Genomic DNA, 26,174 nt, shown 5'->3' with positions numbered 1-26,174 from the left:
AAGCGCTCCCTGAGGCCTCCTCCCCCACCCCCACCAGCTCTGCTCCCCACCAATGGAAAGGATCCTCTCTCTTTTCCAAGGTGCCCTTTCCTCATGGGGGTGGCTGAGGAAACTTTCTAAAAGGAAGTGATGACAACACCCTGATACTTTCCCTCTCCTCTCACTCCCCTCCTCAGCTCAATCCCCATCTCCCTGAACCATTGCTATTTTATAAGAGGACCCTGGAAGAAGCAGTACCCTCCCCCAAGGGGGAAAGATCCTGTAATGGAATAATTTCCTGCCAGGCATCAAAATTTATTCATTTTTTTATTTTTGGCTATAGAAAGCAAAAACTTGTTAACCTTTGCCCTGTGTTTATTTGTTCAAATAACAGCGGCAAGCAATGACCAAGAAGATCTGAACTACAGCTCCTGCTGGCCCCTGTCTGCTGTTCTCTGTCTATGTGGTATCTTTAGGTCAGGGAAGTGGGCTGGGGGAAGATGTGTTCTACCATTCTTATTTGCCTTGTACCTGTCATAGCACTTGGCATGTGGCAGAAATAGAATGGAATTGCAAGGGGACAGAGGCAGCCTGTGAGGTGAGGACCCAGCCCTCTGACCCACGAGGTCTAGTAGGCTTGCTGCATGTTAGCTGGGTTTGTATTCTGGGTTCCAAGAAACACAGGAATCGTTTCCTCTTTCTCTCTTTTTAATTGCCATATATTAGCTTAGAACAAGGTACAAAATTTGGAGATTCACAGGAACAGCACAGAAGTTTAACAATATTAATAATAATAAAGTTCTAACACATGACAGGAAAGTTTATCTGAATCTTGAAGGCAACAGCTGATCTGCATGCACATTTCTGGAGGCCAGTGATTCAGGAAGAGGTCTTCTCTCCATTGCTCCATCTTGCTGTTTCACAAAGGACCCCTAGTCCATAGCACCATAAGCCCAGGACAGTGATTGCAGCATGGAGAGGAATGAAGGGCCCGCTAGGGATGGCTCCTCACTCTACAGGGCTGATGCTTATGGGGCTACTATGTTGATTCAAATTCATTTACCAGCTAAGAGTGGGATCTTAAAAATATGATTCACGGGGAGAAGCTCTGCTAGCACACGTTTCCCAGGAAGCTTTCCATGGATCTGTAGAACTTAAATAAATAAAAGGTCATTCAATCATGAGTCTCCTCTTGGGCACCCTGCCCCCAGTACCTGCTTCTTGCCCGAGGCGTGGCTGTGCAGAGGGGCTCTCCTAACTTCATCCTGAGGGTGCTCCCACTATGCACCCTGTGCCAAGCCTGGACACCTGAGGGATCTGTGCCCAATGCTACTGGAGCCAAGGCTGGGGGTAGGCAGGGTCCCCATCACACATCTGCTTGTGATAGGAGAGCAGGAGGGGCAGGCTAGGGCACTGCAGAGACCTGTAGAGCTCCACCACGAGCACTGCACTGACAGCAGCCCCTCATTTCTGCTAAAATCTCATTGTTGGAAGTTCACTGCTCATATTAATAATCAACATGAGAAAAGTTCAAGAGTTCCAGCTTTTTTTTCAGGTATAATGCTGCCTAAGCACTTGTGAGAAGCTTGTCTACCATGAGAGGGAGGGAGCCTGACGTGGAAATTCTCCTTTAAAAATTCCAAATTTCTCTTTCTCTCTCCCCCTCCCACTGACTCTCTCCCCAACCTCTCTCTCTCCCTTTCCCCCCTCCCTCCCTATTTCTCCCACTCTTCTTTTGATGAATGAACTAAGTTGACACATTTAACAGCCCCTCTTTGCTACTGACCTGCCCTTAAGAACCGTATTTCCAACATGCACACAGGCTCCCGGGCAGTACCACAGTCTTCAGGGCCTGCTAACTGAGCTCGTCCTCTCAAAGGCATCCTGCGGCCCTCAGCCCACTTGTCCACCTCTCCTAGCCCTAACAACACCTGGGCTGCAACAGCCTAGCACCTGCCAATATCCCAGCGGTAAGGAATGAACTCAGGGCCCCTCCACCTGCACCTCTGCTTCCTCTCAGGTGGCTGTATCTGTGCATCTCTGCCACCCACTGACTTCTTCCTTCCCTTCCTCTGCTCCTTCCCTGCCTCGGCACACCTTTTTCTTCCTCCCTCTCCATCTACCAAAAGGAGGGGAAAATCTTAAAAACTTGAGCATGGAGACAGCACTAATTAAAATTTATGGGTTGTAAAATAAATCTCTTCTCACTCTATCATTCTGCTTATCCTACCTATTTGGTCAACTGAAGGCAGCTACCTGGGTTCATATAAGATTCTTATTTTTGAATGTTTGCTTTCCTTTAAAAACGATCATAAAGAATTCTCCCATTTCTCCTCTCACCACAATCCTCTTTCATTTTGCTCTCTTCTCCCTATCCTTGTGTCCACGAATTTCCTAAACCTCATTGCTTCTCCCCAGAAGGAATCCCACGATATAAGAATTGTTACATGACCCTTAGCCTAAAACTCCCTCCAGCGGAAGTGTCTGGCTTTAACAGAATCTTCAACTGCCCCATTCCTTATGAATCTGTCTCCCACACATTGGTGTGTACCATTTCTGAGGCTCTGGGGCTGTTCATCTTGGTTGTTCTGTTGCTCATCAGATCTGTTGATCTCATCCCCCTGGAGTAATGATTTCTATAGGTTCAGGTTCACAGCCTATTCACTCAACGGATGCTCTGAATGCTAATCTGTCAAGCTTCTAGGAGAGCTTCCTATCTTCAGCAGATCAGGTAAACAAATCCAGCTCCTATTTTTCACATTCAAGATTTCAGAACATGTTTCTCCCCCAGCTTTTGCCTTTCCAAGGCAAAGAGCCCCAAGAGTTTTAATTGGTCTTTATGGTACAAATCCCCACTTCTGATTAGTTTGAAAGCTATGAACCCTCCCTGGCCTGGTTAATGTTCCCAAACTACAAGATTCCTATTCTGAATACTTGCTTTTCCTTTTAAAAATACCACAAATAATTCTCCCATTTCTCCTTTCACCCCAATCCTCTTCCATTAAACTTTCTTCTCCCTGCACCTGTCCCCACCTTCTCTCTCTGTGTTGTTACCCAGAGGAAGACATTAGGGTTTTATGCCACCAACTCTGCAAATTCTCACTCACCACCTTTAGACAGGACGCCGGGCATACTTTCGGCGATGCTGCTCGTCCACTCGCTCCAGGTACCAAGTACCTGGGAAAAGGCTGTTTGTGTCACCAGGTGGGGAGAAATTCACTGTGGAATGAGGAGAAGAGGCAGTACTCACAAAGAGTTATATGAATTTTTGGAAGAGAAAATGGTAATGAAGATGTCTGCCCCTTCACAGTAAAGCTCTCTTGGCTGTGCTGCAAGGGGCTGCAAGGTCACCCTTAGTCCACCAAATAGAACACTGGACCCGCAGAACAAGAGGGGCAGCCATCTTGAATCTAGCACTTAAGGCCTTAATAAAAGGCTATTAAGACTTTTATTATAAGAGTACAACATTTTCCGACAGTAAACATAGCCTTCCTCCACTGAAATCTTCATCCCATCCTTTTGCCAATAGTTCCTACTTTGAGATGTAATTCCCAGCTTCCTGTTTCCTAACAGACACTTCCTTCTAAACTCTAAATTTTCTGGTTCTGATTCATTGCAGTATTTCAGTGCTTTGTCCATTAACGTTTGTTCTCAGAGGTCCTATTTTTCTTTTCTTCTTCTTTTTTTTTTTTTTGTTTTGAGAAAGAGTCTCGCTCTGTCACCCAGGCTAGAGTGTGGTGGTGTGATCTCAGTTCACTGCATCCTCTGCCTCTTGGGTTCAAGCAATTCTCCTCAGCCTCCTGAGTAGCTGAGATTAGAGGTGTGTGCCACCACACCCAGCTAATTTTTACATAATTTTTATTTTTTTATTATATTCATATTTTTATATTTTTTATATTTTTAGTAGAGATGGGGTTTCACCATGTTGGCCAGGCTGGTCTCAAACTCCTGGCCTCAGGTGATCCACCTGCCTCTGCCTCCCAAAGGGCTAGCATTACAGGCGTGAGCCACTATGCCCAGCTCTATTTTTATTTTCATTGTCTTTCTTTGCTATAACATATCCAGTGGTCCAGAAGAGATCAATGACCACTAGGTCTAGGTTTTCTGGAACGTCTCCAATTCCATATATTCTGTCTTCTTTTGAGACCACGCTGCAAAACAACACGCATCCCAAGTTTTGCTTGAGAATATATATAAAACCTATAGAAACCATGGTAAAACTGTGTATTACCATGGTTTTAAAACCACCAACTAATCACTCTAGTATTACCTTTGGGTTTCATTTTCCTTTCTTTGTTGCTTTTGGAGCAATATTTTGTTTTTATGTTTGGTGGAGAAAGAGGGCAATTTGGAGGAGACAGTAATATTAGTCGATAACATATTTATGTAGAGTAATTCATTTAATTTGTTTGGAAATCCTGCAAAATCGGTATGATTTTAGAAATAAGACAACTGAGAAAAGTTCAACCATTTTTCCAAAGATAAACAGCTAGTGAGTGGCACAGCTCAGGGTTCGATTTGGATATCTAGTTCTGAAGTCTGTACTCTTTCAACTGTTGCAGACAGTGTTTTCAAAGACTGTACTTCTGGCTTCCATGGGACTACACATTCTGGGTGTTTAGCTATATTCTATACTGGGAAGCTGCATCCTGCCTCCCTCTACCCAACTCTATCTTCTGTTTCCCCACCCACTTCTTGCCCCTTTGGACAACAGATCTTCTAGCAAATCTTCTCCCAACCATATCTCATAAAAGTCTTGACCCTGGACTACTAAATTCTAGATTTCTGAAGAAATCCCTGGCTCCCAACTACTGGAATGGGCTCTGAGATAAGTTACCTTCTCTTCCTCTCTTCCTGCGTTTTTTCTTACCCTTATGGTAGAATTGCTCTCTTTGGTTCATTATTTCTGTGAACTCCTCAGGAGACACACACTTTCGGGAGGCTAGGCGTTTTGGCAGGTCTGATGTACTGGACACCAACTTGTCCAGGGGAGAGCCTGGGAAGCAAAAGCAAGATTGTTACACCTTTTTCATTGTCATTATCACTATTGCCAATCACGAGTCCAACAGAGAGCCAGGTTCTGTGGGAGGTTACACCCTGGAGGAACGTGTGGTGTGTGTGGCTTAGAATACCAAGAAATGATAAGCAAACATACTTGTTAGCAAAACATGCAGGCAGACACACTGATTTGGTCAACGTGTATGCCACATAGTATTTAGATGCATGTCCTTAATCACATCAATCACAAAATAATCAATAAATTCTTATTAGGTATCTCAAATCCATCAACTTCTCTTTAATCAGTTGCAACCAAACCACCATTACCTCTTGCCTGAACTATTTACTGGAACAATCTAAGTGGTTTCCCCATATCCAGCTTTGTTCCTTTTCAATCTAGTCTCTTAAGTAGTAGCCAAATAAGTGCTTTAAACACATAAATTAAACAAACTTACTCCATGCTTAAATCCCTTCAGTGATTTACTTTGCTATTAATAATAACATAACTCTGTCAAGACGGCAGCCTCAGTAATGGTGGGGAAGAAGATGGTTATTCTACCAGATGAATCTTGTCAGGAAGGCCTACTAGAAAGATAACACTCACCTGGAGAAGCATCCTGGGATACTCGAAATGAAAAGAAACTTGCTGCTAAACCAGAGCCATAAGAGAAGGCACCAATCCTGGAGCCAGCCAGTTCTTGGGCAGAGTGGCTGGGGGGAAAGAAATCAAATAAAAAACACATTATATATACATATATATATATATAAAATATTCTGCACTTCAAATAGAACAACAGCCTATCTTCCAGATCTTCTCCCTGTCTACCTCATGCAACTAGAAATGGGTTCCAGGCACCCGACATAAAGAGGGACTTCTGGTAAACCCCAGGGACAGGCCTTTGTTTAGGAAACCTTGCCAAAAGGAAAGCAGCTAATATCCAAGATACGTAAGGCAGAGAAAACACAAGATAATTTTTGGTGTACATAGAGCTTCTCCCCTCTCATGAGGACAGGATAAATTCAGTGCATTCTGAAGGTGTCTCCAGATGGAGATCAGACCCCTGGACTCACCCATCAGGCTCCCATGTTGATTGGTAATGGTTCAGCAGTCATAACTTTTTGATCATCCCCTGTGAGTAATAATTTGATCAAGTTCACCCATAAGCACTTTTTCCTGCCCTTTTTTTTTTTTTTTTGGCAGAGTCTTGCTCTGTTGCCCAGCCTGGAGTGCCCGGAGTGCAGTGGCGTGATCATGGCTCACTGCAGCCTTTACCTCCTGGGCTCAAGTGATCCTCCCACCTCAGGATTCAGGATCCTGAGTAGCTGGGACTACACGTGCAAGCCACCACACCCAGCTAATTTTTTTTTTTTTTTTTTTTTTTTTTTTTGAGACAGAGTCTCACTCTGTCACCCAAGCTAGAGTGCAGTAGCTCGATCTCAGCTCACTGCAACGTCTGCCTCCCGGGTTCAAGGAATTCTCATGCCTCAGCCTCTTGAGTTGCTGGGACTACAGGCACGTACCACCATGCCCAGCTGATGTTTGTATTTTTAGTAGAGAAGGGGTTTTGCCATGTTGGCCAGGCTGTTCTCAAACTCCTGACCTCAGGTGATCTTCCCACCTTGGCCTCCCAAAGTGTTGGTATTACAGGCGTGAGCCACCGTGAACATCCATGGCTAATTGTTTAAAAAAATTTTGTAGAGATGGGGCCTCCCTGTGTTCCCGAGGCTGGTCTCAAACTCCTGAGCTCAAGAGATCCTCCTGCCTGAGCCTTCCAAAGCTCTGGGATTGTAGGCATGAGCCACTTCATGAGCACTTTCTTATGTTATATGCAGTACTTCCTTAGAAAACCCACAAAACAGAAAATGAATAGAAATAACATCCAACATTTGAGCACCTGCTAAGCACTGCTATTTTAATTGTTTTAGATACTTAATGCTCATAAAAACAGTAGAACACAGGTATTGTGATTGCATACATGCTACAGATGGGTAAAGTGAGGTGCATTGAGGTTAAGTATTATCCAAAGTCAACCCTAATAAGTGGTTAAAAAAATTTGAACCCAGGTTGTGGGCTCTAAAGTCAGACCCATTGAACCACCATGCTCTACTAAGTATAGAGATTTTAAATAAACGAGACAAAAATATGCATACCAAAGCTACTGTTTTCTTGATGCGCCCAAACAGATCTTGCCCATCCCTTGATATCATGTACTTCACTTTGGAGACCACTGTCTGATATAGACTGTAAATCTGCCTATACATACACCTTTGGTACAAGTTTCTCTCATCTTCCTTCCTTTTCCTGCCTTCTTCCTCCTTTCCTTTCTTTTATATTTATTTATTTATTTATGACAGGATCTCATTCTGTCATCCAGGTTGGAGTCCCATGGAACAATCATGGCTCACTGCAACCTTCCACTCCTGGGCTCACACCATCCTCCCACTTCAGCCTCCCGAGCAGCTGGGACCACACGTGCACACAACCATGCTCAGCTAATTTTTGTAGAGATGAGGTTTCACCACGTTGCCCAGGCAGGTCTCCAACTCCTAGGTTCAGGAGATCTGCCTGCCTAAACCTCCCCAAGTGCTGAGATTACAGGCATGAGCCACCACACCAGGCCCCTTCCTTTCTTTTAAATTTCTGAGCCAAAAGAGAAACCCAACTTTGTTGCCCTGCAGACCATGGGGGCGGAGGCTGAGGGTGTGCATGTAGGACATGGAGCCAGATGCAATACTCACTGGGACAGAAGCGAGGCCAGGCACCCGTACAGGGATGAGGTGTACATGTTCCCATTGTGAGTGGAGAGGTAAAGGGAGGCCTTGGTTTTCTTGTCGAACATGTCCTGAGAGGCCTTTAGAAGGGCTTTATCGAGGTCCTTGTTGGTGTAGGTGTCTTCCAGCTTTAGCCCCCTGGGAAGTAGCCAGAGGTAGCCATGTGAGAGGCCAGGGGAGGGGAGGGAGGGAGCAAGGGGGAAAAGTAACAGCTTCTGGAGAGGACTTCTGGGTGCATGTTTTTTCTACAATATTTGGAAATACAGAACAGTACAAAGGAGAACATACCACTAATGGCCTTAACATTCAGAGAGAGTATTTAGGGCATGTTTTTCTGGTGGAATCCATCCCTACTTTTATAGAGCTTACTAGGAAATTAGAAAGAAAATCATGCTATGTGTTGTGGGTAGCATACTTTCTTAACTTAGTGTGTGTGTGTATATATATATATATATTCTTCCATGACATTCTACAACATTATTTGTAAAGGCTGAAGAATGGTCCATGACAGGATGTACCGCACTTTAACCTATCTTCCTGCTCCTGTTCCTCGCTAGTTAAAACACTACAGTGAATAGGTAGGTGTTCTTTTAAACACACGGGATTACTGAGCCCAAAGGTTGCACATCTTTAAGGCTTTGGCTTCATGCTCTCTTGTTACTCCTCAAAACACCTGATCCATTTACACATCCACTACTGCCCATTTTCCCACAGGCTTGACAATTCTGTGTATTCACATTTTAAAAAGACTATCTAGAAAAAATGGTAACTTGAGTAAACTTTTTATTAATGAACATGCACATTTAAAATGTGATCATATACATGTCTTCTTTGAGAAAATTTTCTGTTCATATCCTTTGCTCATTTTTCTGTTAGGGTATTTATTTTATTATTGATAATATTTTTATATATTAAAGATATTAAGCTAGTGTCTTTGGTATATGTTATACTTTTTGTTTCGATAGGGCTGGTCTTACAAGCAGTGTTTGTGTTAATTTTGATGTTTTAGTTAGTGGCAGAGTTAGGAGTACTAGTTAGTAACAGGGGCTACACTTGGTAGCCTATTCTACTGTTGATAAAATTGACCAAAATTTGAAATAAACAGGTACCAAGAAGAAAGGGAAAGATTCCTTTCCCAGTGGAAACTGTACTGAAGACATTTCTTTGTAAATATTAGTGTATTAGTGTAGTGAATCAATAAACAGCATTCTTTCTGCTTTTTCACATCTAAGGGGATGAGCTGGAACATCTCCATTTTATAGATGGGAGAAAAGCAAAAGCAGGACATGAATTAAGACAATGACAAATGAGAATGGGACCTGACACTTCTCAAATTGCTACCCTGTAGTGTGATCATTTGCTTCTGTGTGTTTGTGTCTGTATAGGCTGTGAGATGCTCTAGGGCAGGGACCATGGAGTCACACTCATTTTAGTATCCTGAGAGGTTAATATGATGTCTAGCACATAACATGTTCAGAAAATGTTTATTGACTGAATGATTTAGCTACTCTCTTTCTCCCTTCCTCCCTTTCTCCCTTTCTCTCTTTCTTTCTTTCTCCTCTGTAGTTTCTTACTGCCCCTTGATCCTGCAGTGCTGCCAAATCCCCCATGTTTCCCTGCAATAACTCATGGACGGCCCTACCCAGACAATAACCCACTACCCCATGGAAGGACCTGGGATTGTTCCTGTTCTGCTGGAGGATTGCCATTTGTCCCCCACAGGGGTGCTGGTGGTCTAGACTTAAGGCATGAAGAAGCCTCCTTCTTGCTCACACCTCACCAGCCTCTAGGCTCCCCAAGAAGAGGACTCACCCGAAAGCCTCCAGCCCCTTATATAAGCTGGTTTGTGTGTCACTGCTGGCTGACACGAAGTCATTGAACATCAGGCGAGCCAGAGACTTCTGGACCATCTTGCAAAAGGGTGTATGAAAGATCATGTACTGTAAATCGTCAAGGGTGAAGGGTCGATCACTGCCAGCTGGAAGAGGAAGTGTGAAGGCAAGGATGGGGCATGAGGGGCGAGCCATTTAGATCTCCTCCCTGAGATTTAACTGTGCCGAGTTTCTCCAGGCCTCCCAGAGAACTACTTCCCACCTCCTGCAAACACATATAAGCTTTATTTATTCATTTTACATGCACTTACTAAGCAATCTCTACGAATAAGGAAAGAAGGGAAAGAAACAAAGCCTTTGTATCTACTATTACCAGCCTCTATGATACTTGTCTCAAATCAACCTTGTGTTATATAATTTTCTTCATTTTCCAGAGAAGGAACCGGTCTACAAAACATTGTCATCTGTCCAACTTTAAAAAGGCTGGCTTTGGATTCAGGTTCAGATGTCTCTGACTCTACTCTACAGACTATCTCTCTCACTCTGAAGAAGAGGGCAATGCAATCTCTGCCCTTAGGAAAGATTACATTTTAGTGCTGGGATCCAAAGCAGCATCTGTCACCTTACATATGCAAATAAGGAGTAAAATTTAAATGCCACAAGAATTCAGAGGAGTTAGGAGCAAATAACCAATTACAGAAGACAGACAGAGGCAGAGAGGCCCAAAGCAACTTCTTGCCCATGAGGTTCACCTCTGGCAGGTGGTGTCCCACCCACTGCAGTAGAAAGGGACAAGAGGTAGCTCTTTATGCCACCCCCAAGGCATCCATGCCTTCTCCCACACTGCAATCTGTCTTTTGCGGATGCCCATCTGGGCATGCCTGAGCAGGCAAGAATACTATTTGTGTCTTTAAAGTGGATTTAACTGTACTTTCTTTTTATTTATTTATGTTTTTAGAGACAAGGTTTGTTTCACTCTGTAGTCCAGGCTGGAGGGCAGTCGCTTGATCATAGCTCACTGCATGGGCTCCTGGTCTCAAGCAATTACCCCCATCTCAGCCTTCTGAGTAGCTGGGACTACAGGCTCATGCCACCATGCCTGGCTAACTTTTGTATTTTTTTTTTTAGAGACAGGGTCTTGCTTTGTTGCCCACATTGGTCTCAAATTCCTGGGTTCAAGCGATCCTCCTGCCTCAGCTTCCCAAAGTGCTGGGATTACAGGCGTGAGCCACCACTCCCTGCTTCTCTGTATTTTAAAAGGAAGATTTCTTTGCTTATTTTCTGCTTGTGAAAGCAGTACATATTTCTCAGGAGGGAAATTCCAAAACTAAAGGTGAAAATAAAATCAGCCTGCAGTAGCATCACGAAGAGAAAAATTACTGATAACACTTTAGCATATAGAAAATATAGGTACGATTTCTCAACGTCAGACTTTAAAAGATGGTAAACTACAAACCAAGAGTCAAACCATGCCTAACTTAACCAGAAACAAATGCCAACCACTATAGAATGTGGCTGCCCAGCCTCTTAACACCATCTTCCCAGGTGGCTGACACCTCTTGGTTTCATACTGGGGGCCTTGCCCTGGATTGTTTACTTTCTTTTATTTAGCTCAAGTTAGAAGCAATTTTACACCTGAACTTGAATGACATCCAAATGGATTTTAGCATAGACCCAGGGAAGAGTGTAAGAAAGAGGACAGGAAACAATTCTCTTGACATTATTTTCAAGGCAGGAGAGAAGAGACCATGTCATGGTCTTTGGGTACAAACCCTTGGCCTATGTAAATAGAGCCCCCACTTTCTGCCCTCTCAATCTCATACCTTGCTTCCATTGATTCTGGATTTTTTTACGGTATGATGTGTAACATCGATCCAAGGCCCGCAAGTAGCACTGGATGGAAAGCTTCCCATCCACTACTGGGTACTCCGAGGCCAAATTTGGTTTGTAGAAGTCATACGCATTCTCCATATGGGTTCCCCTCAGCCCTGGAAAGGCACACAAAGGGTTTCAGAGACTACACAATGCAGCCTACCTTGAGCACAAAGGATGAGAGAACCATATAAAGGAGGTTTCTGGTCATTATCCGTGTCCCATGCCCAAGTTCAAGCCCATTCAACATCCCTCCCATATTCAAAAGGAGTTGGACAGGTTGTTGGTGTTACAAAAATGAGATGTATATTTCCCTTTCCTCACCTACATGGGCTTAACAAAACCTAGAATAGAAGCCAACAGTCTCAAAGGAAAGACTTTCACTTTATATCCAGTTATATATTTTAATCTTCAATTGCCACAAGAGTTCCCTAAGATTCCTCACCAGCATCTGCACCACTCATTCCACGCATCGTTATCTCAATGCCTGATGATGCAAGAGAGGAAACCTTGCGGACTCCCCTCTCCCATTTCTCCTCTCCTCCCTCTGCTCCATAGACCAGTCCTTTTTAGAGGCAAGCAATACCATCCTCAAACCCATACCTCAGCCCTGAGTAGCAGGTGTACCAATGTGGGATTAGGATCTACGTTCTTGGCTATGCCATGCACAGCCTCTTGGTAATGAATTACTACAAACCTCGCTCCAGGGCCAGAGGGGCCTTGGGCCCAATCAGCATAGCCACAGCTCCGGCCCCACCTGTGGGACGAGCATTACCACTGGGATAGACGGCAATGTCTCCACAGACCACCATGGCATAACGACCTGTAAAGAGAAACAAGAAATATTTACCATCACTACCAAATCTAGAGTAGACTGAGTGCCTACTGTGTACCAGGCACAATTCTAGGTCCTGGATATAGAGTGATAAACAAAATAAAAAATCCCAGTCCTGTGGAGCTTATTTTCTAGTGCAATTCATGATACATTTGAAATGTGAAGTCAAAATTTAGTGTCCTGACACTCTGTAAAACGCTCATTTATTCAGAATTCTGTCTCTGACTTCAGTGAAAAATGTGTTAATTGGCACTTTTGGAGACAATTCAGGTTTGCGTTTGTACCCATCTCCTTATAGCACACCATGATCCTGAAATTATATCCTAAATCATAGAAGGTAAAGGACAGGGAGGGAAACTAACATTTAAAACACTAGTAGGACACTAGTTGTCCTTAAATAATTCTTGAAACAATCTAATGAGGTAGGTAACATCCACATTCATAAGTGAAGACATTGCCTTCCTGAGAGACTGAGTAACTAGTGTGAGGTCACATAGCTAGTTAATATGGATTTTGATATTCAAACCCAATTCTGACTGGATCCTGAACCATGTGACTTGAATTGTGTGGCACTACTTTCATTGTGAAAAGAGTTTATGTTGAGTAAATGGTCCGTAGTCACTAAATTTATGATAATCAGACTAGTATCCAATAAATAATTGTGGTCTTGACTATTATGTGTTCCACTTTCATCTGTCAGAAGTACTGTCCCAAAAACTCAAGTTTGTGGGTGAGATATGGTAGTAATTTTAGTATTCTGACCTGTGAGGAAGCTCCCAGTATTCACCCACAGCACTGCTTTGGGAGCCATATTTCCATATAATTTAATCCTCATGATAAATCTATATAGCAGATATAGTTATCCCTATCCTACAGATGAAGCAACTGAGGCCTAAAGAATTTAAGCCACTTGCCCAAAAACCACATAGCTAATAAATGGTAGGGTAAGGATTCAGTCAGGACTCCAACCCAAATTCACTGAAATCCAGGGACCTTCTCTTAAGAATTATAACAATCCCAACTCCAACATCAATGAAAAAGTATTGTTTTCTTCCCCAATACTATGTGCATGTGTGTGTGTGTGTGTGTGTATATACATATAAATATATAAATAATTTATGTAAATATATAAATGTAAGTATATATTTAGTATATATAAATATATTAGTATAAGTAAATTGGTATATTTAATATATATAAATATATATTTAAGTATATATAATTTTTATATACATAAAATTAAGGGAAAACAATACTTTTTTCTACCTGTATATAAGCACACACGCACACATTTTGAAAACTTTAGAAACTATAGAAAAGTATTTAGAATCCATTTAGGAAAAGGCCAGTAAATTTGGTTATCTAAAAATCAAAGCCTTCTATCAGAAACAAAGTCAAAAGACAAATTGGGGAAGTATTTACAATACTTACAACCAACAAAAAGCAATTTATCTTCATTTATAAAAGTTTCATTAAAAAGGCAAGCTAGGCCAGGCACGGTGGCTCACGCCTGTAGTCCCAGCACTTTGGGAGGCTGAGGCGGTAGGATTGTGAGGTCGGGAGATTGAGACCATCCTGGCTAACATGGTGAAATCCCATCTCTACTAAAAATACAAAAAACGGGAGGCCAAGGCAGGAGGATCGTGAGGTCAGGAGATCGAGACCATCCTGGCTAACACAGTGAAATCCCATCTCTACTAAAAATACAAAAAATGAGCTGGATGTGGTGGTGGGCTTCTGTAGTCCCAGCTACTTGGGAGGCTGAGACAGGAGAATTGCTTGAACCTGGGAGGCGGAGGTTGCAGTGAGCTGAGATCACCGCCACTGCACTCCAGCCCGGCAACAGAGTGAGACTGTGTCTAAAAAAATAAATAAATAAAAAATTAAAAAAGGCAAGCTATATAATAAAAAAGGCCAATAAACAACATAGAAATATTCAAGATTTCTTATAGTAAAAGAAAGGCAAATCAAAAACATTATAATTTTACTTGTTAAATTGACAAAGATTATAAAGTTTGATAATATATACATTGTAGGAATGTAAGTTAGTACAACATTTTGGAGAAGAATTTGGCACATTTTATCAAACTTTTAAATCAACCTATCCTGAGATTCCACTTCTAGGAATTTATTCTTATAATACAATGCCAAAAGTATACAAAGCTATTGTACAATGGTCATTAAAACTTTATTTATCATTGCAAAAAAACTAAATATCCATCAATATGGGATTAATTAAATAAAATTTGGCATATCCATCAAAGAATATTGTGGTTTTAAAAAGAATCAGATAGACCTTACATATGTTGATACAGAATTACCTCTAAGACCTAAGAGATGAGGAATATTTTGTACAATGTTTAAAATGGAATAGATATGTGTATACTTGCAGGTACTTAGAAAAAATATTGGAAGAATACATATAAACCATTAGTGTTAAATTTTGGGAAGTGGTAATGGGGGTCAAATGAGGAGTCTTTCTTTGCTTTATATACTTTTGTGTATGTGTATGTTTTTTTCCAAATATAAATTTTAATTATTTTCATTGAAAAAAAAAACACAAGAAAACATGGGGACTCCCAGCCAATCTGAGCCAGAAATACTCATCTCTTTCCTCAACCCCTCCTCTTTTCTCTGGAATGATTCCGAACTCCCTGAGTCTCAGAGCCACTCCCTCCCACCTGAGGGTCCCCAGGTGAATGATTGGCTAGGTCAGAAGCAGAGTTCTCATTCACACTGGCATCCTCCGGTCCTGGTGGTTACTGTCACCTGCAGGGTATGTCGTCCGAGTGTCTGGGCTCAAGCTTAGCTGTTTTTTGTTTTAAATACAAACTAAAGATTCACATTTCAATAACTTGTTTTTTAAATTTTTACTTTTATACCCAGATACCATATTTTTTTTAAAGATGCATTTGCAACCCCATCTGTGGAATACCCAGCCCCTCAGAAGAATCTACTCATTTGAAATGGCGTGCTTAAGGCTGACAATGCTCTCAATAATAGACTCTTTGTTCTTTGGCTAAAGGCTGGTGAATGCCCCTTATTTTTCATTTCTACTCCTCAACTAAATAATTGGTTGGACATATCAGTGGTGGTAATGGTGGCAGGGGTTACTAGAGAGGTAGTAATACAAGTATCAAGTAGAAGAGGCACTTTAAGAACAGACTTGATGATGTAGACTGGACCATCCCATGTCAGTGGAATTGTTAATGATGGAGCCAGGTAGGGCAGTTGGAAAATCTTGGAATGGACTTTTGGAATTGCACTGTCTTGCTGCATGTACAGAGATAAACTGTTAAACTCCTCTTGACCTCTTTTTTCTAAAGCAAAAGATATTGAATTAGATAACCTCTGAGGACTCTGCCAATATTAAGGCTTTTTGATTAATTTTATAATTAATGCTCATCATGGTTTCTAAGGTTTTTAATCCTAGTTTCAAACTTAGTAAATATAGAGTGTCTTGACTACTGCCAACATACTGTTTTTTCACATCTTTATGAAAATTTCACATTTCTATGAATTATTTTATTCAGTCCTCTTATGAGGTAAGCAAGGCAGATAGGCAAATAACCCTGAGGCTCAAAGAGGTTCAGGAATTTATCAATGATTATTGATAGAGCTATGGTTTCAAACTTTCATACTGTACTGTTTCCCTTGAATCATTTCTTGCTGTAACAACAGGGGTTAGTCCTCCAATATAGCATTGGGAGAAGATATAAGTAAGATACAAGGTAATGTTAATATGTTAAGCAAAAAGCAATATGCGAGGAGCCAGCTAAGGGAGAAAGGGTGGAAATATTCACAGTCTATCCTGTGGTTTTCTGGGCCTGTTTCTATGAAGGTGTTTTTTTCCCGAACATCTAAACTTACATAAATCTTTCAACATCACCAATCTCTCAGAGACTTAGGACACTTTTAAGAGAAACAGGTACAGTAAAATAGGAAATATGTCAGATGTGGTTTGGCATTTTTGCCTCTGCCACTCACTATGTGTAAGATATCAGATCTTCCATGTTCTCTTCTATAAATCTGGTATAATACACACTTCCTAGGCTGTTGTAAGAATTAAATGAATGGCTATGTGAACATGCTACCTAACTGTAAAGCTATATAAGTCTAAGTGGTTATCATTGGATGATAGCAGCAGCTGTGTGAATATATTGTCCTTCCTTCACTAGATGAAGCCACCTAGGGAACAGAAAAGCAAAACTGGTAATATTCAGCCTCCAATTCCAGCACCTTTCTTACATAAGGTTCGTGGCAGTACATACCATCCCAGGAACTGGACTCCATCCAGTTGGCAGCATTGAAGAGAGAGGCAGTACCACCGTAGCAGGCATTGGTGGTATCTATGCCCTCAATATCAGTATTGCCTGAATCCTGGAAGAGTTCCATGAGCACTGTTTTGACAGCTTTGGACTTGTCAATGATGGTCTCAGTGCCTACTTCCAGCCTGCCCACAGAGTCCCATGGGAGCTGTATGCGCTCCATCAGCCGTTGCACCACCGTCAGGCACAGGGAGTTGATGTCCTCTTGGACTGAGCAGAAGCCCATATGGGTCTGGCCCAAGCCCACTGTATACTTTCCTGCTTCCACATTGTTATACTTCTCCAGGTCAGTTTGGTCCACATATTGGGCTGGGAAGTAGACCTCCAGGGCCAGGATGCCCACGTCCTTTGGCCAAGTATCTGTTTTGGCCAGGGGGACAGCAGAGGCTGTAGAAAACCTGTGATGGAGATAACAATCAAACTCCCACTAATGGTTTGTAGACAATTTCCTCAAAAGACAGTAATATAGCAATCATTTAATTAATTTTCTATATATTTTGAATCTATGTTATCAGATGACTACAAATTTAGTATTGTTATATCTTTTCATTGAATTGACCCTTCTATCCTTATTAAATATCCCTTTTCATCTTTGTGATATTCTTGGCATAAAGTTTCCTTTCCTGACGTCGATATAGCTACTCTAGCTTTTTGCTTACTGTTTGCATGGTATATCTTTTTCTGTCCCTTTTTACTTTCAACTTCTTAAAGTCTTTATCTTTAACATATGTCTCTTGTGATCGGTATATATTTTTAGTCCTTTAAAAAAATTTTAATAAGTCTAACAATAGTGGTGTTTTAATTTGAGTATTTCATCCATTTATATTTGTTGTAATTACTAATATAGTTGGAACTAAATCTTTTTTTTCTCTTTTTTAAGATGGAGTCTCACTCTGTCACCCAAGCTGGAGTGCAGTGGCGTGATCTCTGCTCACTGCAAGCTCCGCCTCCTGGGTTCACGCCATTCTCCTTCCTCAGCCTCCCGAGTAGCTGGGACTACAGGCACCTGCCACCACGCCCGGCTAATTTTTTGTATTTTTAGTAGAGACAGGGTTTCACCATGTTAGCCAGGATGGTCTCAATCTCCTGACCTCGGTCTTCCAAAGTGCTGGGATTACAGGCGTGAGCCACCACGCCCAGCCGGAACTGTCTATTTTTTTATTTGTTTCTATTTGTCTCATTTGTTCTTTGTTCTTTTATTCCTCCTTTCCCATATCCTTTTTGATTAAGCAAATATTTATTATTCATTTTACACTCTCTTTTCCTTTTACCGGTGACCTTAAAGATTATAACATGCATAATTGGCTTGTTGTAATCTTACTTAAATTAATACTTATCTTACTTTTGGAACACTGCAAAAACTTTAGGTTGACTTTATTTACTCTCTGCATCCTTTTGAACCATTATTGTCATATACTTTACTTCTACATGTTATAAGCCCTTATAGGGCATAATTATACAATCTTTACTCATTTTAAAAGTGTACCTCTAATTACATGCCTTTCTCCTTCTTCTTTATTTTTTCTACACAAGAACATACCCACTGTTTTCCTACTTTTAAGTAAGTTTTCTGCTAGCTGATTTTTCTGATAGGGCCTTCCAATGTTTATTGAGCACACCCAACACAGTTCTAGTCCAAATACACAGCGGTGAATAAGACATGCATTGTGCCCATAAAGACAGCACAGCCCAATGAAAGAGGCAGACATTTTTACAGCTAAATATGCAGGGAACACAGAGAGCAGAAAGAGCAATTCTAAATGAGAGCAGAGAAAAAAGAAAGGGGAAGGGGTCAGCAGAAGAGGGGAGGGATGATCTATTTCTTTTCTGGACCAATCCACTTCTCTTTAACCCAGATTCTTAATATCCCTGGTGAAAATCTGTGCTCCCTTTTGTATGGGAGCATATGGGAGGTGAACTTGGTGATCTTCGTACTGCTCCCATATAAAAGTACTTTATACCTTCTGTTCACTTTAGCAACATTCTTCATTTTATAGATAGTGAAACCAAGGCACACACTGCTAAAGTGATGCACTCAGGGTAACTTCATAGTTTCTCACATGTTAGAAATACTCTGTCCCTTCACTGCCCTGGGTGCCAGGCTTATAAATTTAGCTCCATTCTACAGGAGCTGGAACTCAGATTGAATGTGTCTATCAATCATCTTTGGGATTCTGAGCCTCTGGTAGCCCCAATTCTCCCAGCAGCAAGGTCACTTTTAAGGACAGCTGTGAGGCAAAAGTGGATCATATGATCACAAGATAGTGAGGCAGAGTGATAAATACGCATTATATCTGACAGGAGAGGTTTGGAGTTTATTTATCTTCCCTATTTATTTGACGCCCTCCAAATAACTGGAGTTTGTACTCCCAAATATTTACGGAGGAGCTTCCCCAGTACCTAGGAGCTAATGGTTAATCCAGCGCTTGTCCTGCCAGTTTGGCTGCCTTTCTCTCAGCCTCGTTCTCACTCTGAATTCTCTGGGCTGGCTCCCTCCCTTTCTTCCCAGTTAGAAATCTAAGCTTGCGAGAAGAAGCTTAGAACGGGTCAGTTGGTAACTTTTGTAGCTGTCTTGGTGGGGAGCTATTTCTAGAAATGGATTATAAAGCCTTGAAGAAAATTAACACGTAGAGGCTTCCAGAAGCTTCAGCCCACTGAAGTTAAGAGTATCCTTCTCATCTTGTGCTTTCTCTTAAGAATGATCACTTTGTGTAATTTTAAATCATTTTTCTCCTGGTGTTGCCCACTTCAAGAACATGCACCACACCTTTACTTCTGTATTCCATCTTGCCTCCTTCCCTTGTGTTTCAAAATGAATTACTACACTTCAGGCACTGTGCTGGGAAGGGTTTGTGAGGGTTGAACAAAGGGGTTGGACAAAGAAAAGAAGAGGGTGAGGTTCTTGAGACCTCCTTGACCAGTGTGAGGAATGATAAGCACACATATAACCCAACTTCAAGGCAGAATGTGGTCAGGCCCGCAAGAGGGATGTGGGCAAAATCCACAGGAGTTCAAAGGAAGCAGAGATTTCAGTGGGTTGGAGGATCAGGGAAGCTTCACGGAAGAGACCACATTTGAGGCAAACCTTGATGGATGACAGACTTCTGCCAGTGAAGAACTGGAGGGGAATGAAGGGTCAGTGGCCACGGCAGGGGGTGACTGAACAAGTAAGGAACCCTGGAGATGCAGGTGTATAGGGGAGCAGGAAGACAATATGTGAGAAATACAGGAAGTGGAGGGCACAAGTCTTACCTAATTTTGAAGACAGCAAAGCAGATGCTGAGATGGAAGTCTCACTTTTAGGTTGGAGTTAGAGCCAATGTGGGTTGGATTAAAGGCGATTAGACATATAGAGAAAAGGTGACTCATGAAAAGCAATATTAGTTCAAGCCATGCATAATGGGATTAACGGTGAATATACCAGAAGGGAAATGGGAATGATTCCAAGAGTTTGAACCAAGGGAGTCAGAATGTTGGGGAGGATTGATGTGTGTCTTTTAGCTGATGGCCAACTATTGCTATCAAAACAAGCAAACCCACATCAATCTCTTCTTCACAAACATAGAAACAGGTTAAATCCTGAGCTGGGACATTTAACCCACATGCAGGATTTGGCAGTGCATGGGGAGAGTGAGATGATGGCAGCATAATGAAGAATATAAGAAAGCTATGTGCATCCGCCTCTACCATGCACATCTATACACCCAGGTTCCCTGGGTATTTGGCAAGGAAAGACACCAGGTCAAAATCATTTTTCTAAATATTTAGTAGTCATAGAATATAGAGTAAAAATGTAAGGAAATAAAGAACTAGTCCCAATGTGTAGCGGATGTTTTGGGGATTAGACAGAAACACACAGGTGGCTGGGAGCCTGAGGCACTAACGATAGCTATGTTACCATCATCGCTGATGATGGAAAACATAAGCACTTGGGCCATGTTCAGGGACTATTTACAAAGAAAAGGAGTGTGCATGTTCTTCTTGCAAAGAGCATGTACACATACACACATAAACACACATTTCCCCTTTTCATAAAATTGGAACACAAGGCAAACACAGCTTCTCATTCTCAGTCCATTTCTGATCCTGCTGCAGTGATATAAAGTCACTGGTTTTACTAACACTGCAGTTGGCACAAGGTCCTGAGGGTCTTGGCAGAGGCTAGGGGTAAAGGTGGGAATGGTGGTGGAGAGAGGAAAGCTGTGGCCTGGTACTGATATTTCTACTGCTTCGTGCAGCTGGTGGAGTAAAAGTTGCCATTGCTCACAAACACAGCATGTGTCAGAGGTTTGGGCTCGTCTCACTTCACAGCTGAAAGGGATTGTCTGTTTAGAGATGAGGTAACTGAGACCCTGTAAAGTTAACTTGCTTGTCTAAGGCTGCTGTGCACAAGCCTTGCCAAATTTTGAGTGGGATTCTAGTGAGTTTTCCCCAAAAGCAGGGAAAAACTATCTTTTACTAGTTACAAGGTGCTTCTCAAAAAGTGACTCACCTTTGGTGGGCTACTGGGAGCAGGCGAGCAGGTGTGAGGGAGGTTTCCTGCATCACTCTTGTCAGTTGCAGAATGCGCTTCACTGGAGTCAACAGACGCTGCATCTCCAGAGGAGCAAACAGAAACCCAGCAGTTCAGAAACCCAGCAGAAACCTTGAAAGAGATGCCCAGTGGTGCCCAGCAGGGCTTTATAAAGCCCCAAGACTCCTGCCTCCCTAAGCCCCGCCTCTGCTCACCGTGGCTCAGTCTGCTTCTAAAACTGGGTCAAAGGGCTCACTCAGAACATGGGTGAGTCAAAGACAAACAGCATCTCTCCAACATGCACATAGCTGCCCTGCTCCTGAGCATGTGTGGGAATGGCTGGGCGTGGTTCCTCCTACTCCATCAGGCTCTGTGGCAGCCTTGATTCTGCCCAGCCATCTAAGCAGGAAGTTATGATGTTCCTTGTTGTATCACATCCCAAGGTAACCCTATGTGTCTTGTTTTAGACCCTGGCTCCTTATCGGTATTACTCTCACTGGGTGTTCCACACTCCTTTCTGCGGTGTTAGTTGTTATTATTTTAATGTGCTATGCATTATAAGAAACATCTTTCAAAACCAAAGGGAAACTCTTTTAATAGTAGCTTTTCAAGGAGTTGGGAGTGAGTGTTGGCGCATAGGCCAAGGGCTGGGCGTTAGAGTATGTGGAACCTACTATATTTCTCCTGTTTATTGTCCACCCTTTTACTTGTACAGCTCTACACAATTTCCAAATGGGATGAAATTAGTGTTGTAGTAAAGGGACAGGAGCCTCAAAGAGGTGACAGTTTGAAGCTCAATCTCCTAAGGAGGAAAGGTTTTTATAGATGAGGTCAGAGTTATGTATAAAGGAGTCATTTTCCCAAAGACCTGCAGCTAGGAAGTTGCAGAATGAGAACTCAACCATGTCTTTTGACTCCAGATTCTGGTCCTTCTGCTTTGCTCTTCTACTACTCAATAAAAAGGTTCCTGCCATCTGACTTTCCAAATGAATGTCTCCCTCCACTCCTCCCACAGCACCAATCTTCCTCTACCTTTTATGAGAGTCATGCATTCACTCCTTAGTTCATTCAGTCATCCCCACCACCAACCCCCTGTCTAATATGAGTGTGTAGAGAACACAGAAAAGAGCTGGAGTGGTTCCTGCTTTAGGGGGATATAGTTGACTTCATGTTCCTACAGAGAGAGAATGTCTAGGTGCCCCCAGCAGTCCAGGATATCTAGGTCTTCCATCTTATCTTTAAATTCTTATCTCCATATATCTTGGTGTGTTGGTGTTCTAACTCAGTCTCCTACCTTGCTGTGTCACCTCCTGCTCTTACACTGAGCCTTTTGCAAAGTTCTGTCATCAGTGAAATTCTTCATTTCCAATCTCTTCTCTGAAATACCTGTTGCTTCTTGTCAATCCAATGCACTTTAAATGCTTACAACAAGGCCTGTGTCCTCTTTGCTTCACACTATCACTTCCAGGGTATTTCTCCTCTTCCTCCTCTCGAAAACCCTGCTGTCTTAAAGCACATGCTACAGTCTGTGCCACCCAGTGCCCTTTATTCTTGCAGTCAACTAACTGTCATGTTCCACTGTCTTTCATTGATAAAATTTAAGCACATAGATCACTGCTTTCCTTTCCACCATCAGTCATCGCAATGGATGTCAGATGTCAATCTCCACATAAGATAATTCAGAATCTTCAATGAACTCAAACAAATTTACAAGAAAAAGACAAACAACCCCATCAAAAAGTGGGCGAAGGACATGAACAGACACTTCTCAAAAGAAGACATTTATGCAGCCAAAAGAGATATGAAAAAAATGCTCATCATCACTGGCCATCAGAGAAATGCAAATCAAAACCACAATGGGACACCATCTCACACCAGTTAGAATGGCGATCATTAAAAAGTCAGGAAACAACAGGTGCTGGAGAGGATGTGGAGAAATAGGAACACTTTTACACTGTTGGTGGGACTGTAAACTAATTCAACCATTGTGGAAGACAGTGTGGCGATTCCTCAGGGATCTAGAAGTAGAAATACCATTTGACCCAGCCATCCCATTACTGGCTATATACCCAAAGGATTATAAATCATGCTGCTATAAAGACACATGCACACGTATGTTTATTGCAGCACTATCCACAATAGCAAAGACTTGGAACCAACCCAAATGTCCAACAATGATAGACTGGATTAAGAAAATGTGGCACATATACACCATGGAATACTATGCAGCCATAAAAAATGATAAGTTCATGTTCTTTGTAGGGACATGGGTGAAACTGGAAACCATCATTCTCAGCAAACTATCGCAAGGACAAAAAACCAAGCACTGCATGTTCTCACTCATAGGTGGGAATTGAACAATGAGAACACTTGGACACAGGAAGGGGAACATCACACTCTGGGGACTGTTGTGGGGTGGGGGGAGGGGGGAGGGATAGCATTAGGAGGTATACCTAATGCTAAATGACGAGTTAATGGGTGCAGCACACCAGCATGGCACATGTATACACATGTAACAAACCTGTGCACATGTACCCTAAAACTTAAAGTATAATAACAATAAGATAAAATTAAATTAAATTTAAAAAAAGAAAGAAAAGAAAAGATAATTCACCTGCCCTAGCCTCTCACTGAAGCTCCCACGTCCATGTCCATGTTCATGGACATGATTTTAGCCTCCTACTCCACAGTCATAATGTGGACTTTGTTATTACAGTGTCTATGCCACCTCCAACATTTTAATTTCATCATTCCAATTCCCAACCACCTCTATCTTCCCCACTCCTGTTTAAAGTACTCCCACACCTTTTTCTCCCACTGAGACTACCACTGACTCCTCTATGTTTTTACCATTTATTACACCTCATCACCTCTTTTCTCTCCTTATCCAGGTCAGATTAACCATGGTGCCTCACCATAAGCAATCCCTTGCACACACTTTGCCATTTGTGCTCTCTGTCGGACTGGCCTAGCAAACCTTCAATTTTGGTTAAACCCAACTCTTAATCTACTCTACACCTGCATCTGAGCAGCTAAACATAGATGAAGAAAAACACAACTTTGTACTAACTTGTTAGCTTTAAATTTACAAACATACATCTCAAGTGGACCCTCACCATGGCCTAGTAACTCTACTACCTTTTCCCAGTCCATTTGCTATCGCATCCCAAGAGGGCTAGTCACAACTTCTCTTCTGCCATAGCCCCTTTCTACTCATTCTCAGCTGATCACTTTGACTCTGAATTCACTGAGAAAATAGAAACAATCAGAAAAGAATAACTCCGTTTTCCATTAGCAAATCTGGCAAATTGCCTGCCTTTACACCCCACACATTGCCTTCTCACTGCCTTCTCACTGTGCAGAGGAACAGTCCCTGCTCTGGCCTCGGGCCAGCACCACCACGTGTGCACTGGTTGTACTGCTTGTTTCTCACATAAGGCTGTGCTCCTGCAGTTTTCCCCTCTCTTTCTCATGATCTATTTCCCCTTTCTACTACATTCTTCTTATGTTATTGTTCTTATACAATCCCATCTTTAAATACCTCCTCTTGACTCTATATGTCTTACTGAGTGCCACCAAATCTATGCTGTCATCTATAGGGAAATTTATTTAAACTGCTCTCAGTGTTTTACATGCTTACCTCTCATTCTGTCTTTAATTGACCACTTAGGCTTTTGCACCCAGTGCTCCAAGGAGTTCCCTCTCATCAAGGTCACCAGTGGCTTCCCCATTGCCAAATGCAGTGTTTGGTCTTGAACCTTCAGCTTACTAGACCTCTCAGTAGCAAATGGCAAGGCTGCTCTCCCTTCTTCTCAGAGCACCTTTTTCATTTTGCCCTTAGACCTGACAATCCCATGGTTTTCCTCCAAATCCCTGGCCACTCCCCACAGGTGCTCCCCTCTTTCTGATCTCTAAATTTTGGAGTGCTCAGGTAGTCTCCACATGTTCCTTATTCCAGTAAGAAAATCCATGGATAAAACTCGATAGTGTTAAAGTAAATTTAATGTGGCCCAAAACTGCCTAGGTAGGTAGGGTACTTAACCTAATATATAAACAAACCGCAACCTAACCTGAGAGTGTATTCATGTAACAAGTAGCTGAGTCTTGACCAATCATAGCAGCCACGCTTTCAGTCAATCGCAGGCTGCAAACTGCCAAAACATGTTCCTGTAAGGCAAATGCCAGCTGTAACCAATCAAGCTATTTTTGTCTCTAAATACTGACAGTCCAGTATTTATATTGGAGATCTCTAAATCTTTACTAATTCAGGGTGCTGACTTATTCATGAATGGTTTCTTTGCTCAAATAAATTCAACTAAATTTAATTTGTTCAAAGTTTTTCTTTTAACAATAGAAATATTAAACTCTTACACAAACATCACACGGGATTATGGATACATCATGGCTCAGTGTGATAGAATTGAAGACCAAAACCATCCAATCCAATGCAAATTTTAATTAGTGTATATAACAAATTAGGCACTGTGATAAGCACTGGGAATACAGATAGGTGGATCAACTTCATTCCCTTCTCTCTTTTAAGCTGACATGTACTAAGTAATTTACTGTGTGCTAGGCACTGTGCTAAGTACTCTCCGTTCATTATCTCATTTAATTTTTACAACTGTCTGAGGTTGGCACTATTGTTAAGCCGATTTTACACATGAGGAAACTGAGGTTCAGAAAAATTATATAACCATTTGTGGTTTTAGACCTAGTAAATGGCCTGAATGGGCTTTGAATCCAGGTATCTGGCTCTACACATAAATCATGAACCATTTTTGACTTGGGAAGGCGGAAATTTTATATGGCCAATCTAATATTAAGTCGTTCCTTTGGGATAAGGGAACTTGTAGATTGAGGAAGCACCAGGAATGCATTATGCAAAGTATAAATTGAGGGAAATAATAGTAAAACACCATTAGGTGGTAGTTTTTCATACTGAAGGAAATTTATATGACTTAGTCAAGTAATTGTATTCAAATACAATCAAATAACTGGTTTGTCTACTAATTGCTCAAAGTGTTGAAGAAAATGGAACACAA

At 41.9% G+C, this 26,174-nt stretch overlaps 1 protein-coding gene across 2 annotated transcripts; it reads right to left on the bottom strand.

The window, feature by feature from the left end:
• Positions 1 to 669: 669 nt before the first annotated feature.
• On the bottom strand, positions 670 to 21,460 carry HMGCS2 (3-hydroxy-3-methylglutaryl-CoA synthase 2). Of its 2 annotated transcripts, none has more exons than XM_054454502.2 (10): positions 21,109 to 21,460; positions 16,560 to 17,014; positions 12,151 to 12,276; positions 11,405 to 11,569; positions 9,562 to 9,727; positions 7,717 to 7,887; positions 5,582 to 5,688; positions 4,850 to 4,975; positions 3,087 to 3,198; positions 670 to 1,132 (listed from the first exon to the last, which is right to left on the bottom strand). In XM_054454502.2, exons 1-9 carry the CDS (start codon positions 21,210 to 21,212, stop codon positions 3,092 to 3,094), a joined length of 1,527 nt encoding a protein of 508 aa, XP_054310477.1. In that variant the 5' UTR covers positions 21,213 to 21,460; the 3' UTR covers positions 670 to 1,132; positions 3,087 to 3,091. The 2 variants fall into 2 exon arrangements, with proteins under 2 accessions (XP_054310477.1, XP_054310467.1); XM_054454492.2 differs by having other exon boundaries at positions 670 to 1,124; positions 21,109 to 21,379.
• Positions 21,461 to 26,174: the final 4,714 nt, after the last annotated feature.

This window comes from Pongo pygmaeus, chromosome 1 (genome assembly GCF_028885625.2).
Source record: "Pongo pygmaeus isolate AG05252 chromosome 1, NHGRI_mPonPyg2-v2.0_pri, whole genome shotgun sequence".
Taxonomy (NCBI): domain Eukaryota; kingdom Metazoa; phylum Chordata; class Mammalia; order Primates; family Hominidae; genus Pongo; species Pongo pygmaeus.
Note: the sequence above shows the minus strand (reverse complement) of the source record. Positions and strands in the feature narration are given on the sequence as shown.

Coding starts and splice junctions, on each gene's coding strand:
- HMGCS2 (XM_054454502.2), bottom strand. CDS start 21,212: ATGCAGCGTCTGTTGACTCCAGTGAAGCGCATTCTGCAACTGACAAGA. Junction 11,570..12,150: donor CCCTCTGGCCCTGGAGCGAG/GTTTGTAGTAAT, acceptor GTGCCTTTCCAG/GGCTGAGGGGAACCCATATG. Junction 4,976..5,581: donor ATCCCAGGATGCTTCTCCAG/GTGAGTGTTATC, acceptor TTTGCTTCCCAG/GCTCTCCCCTGGACAAGTTG.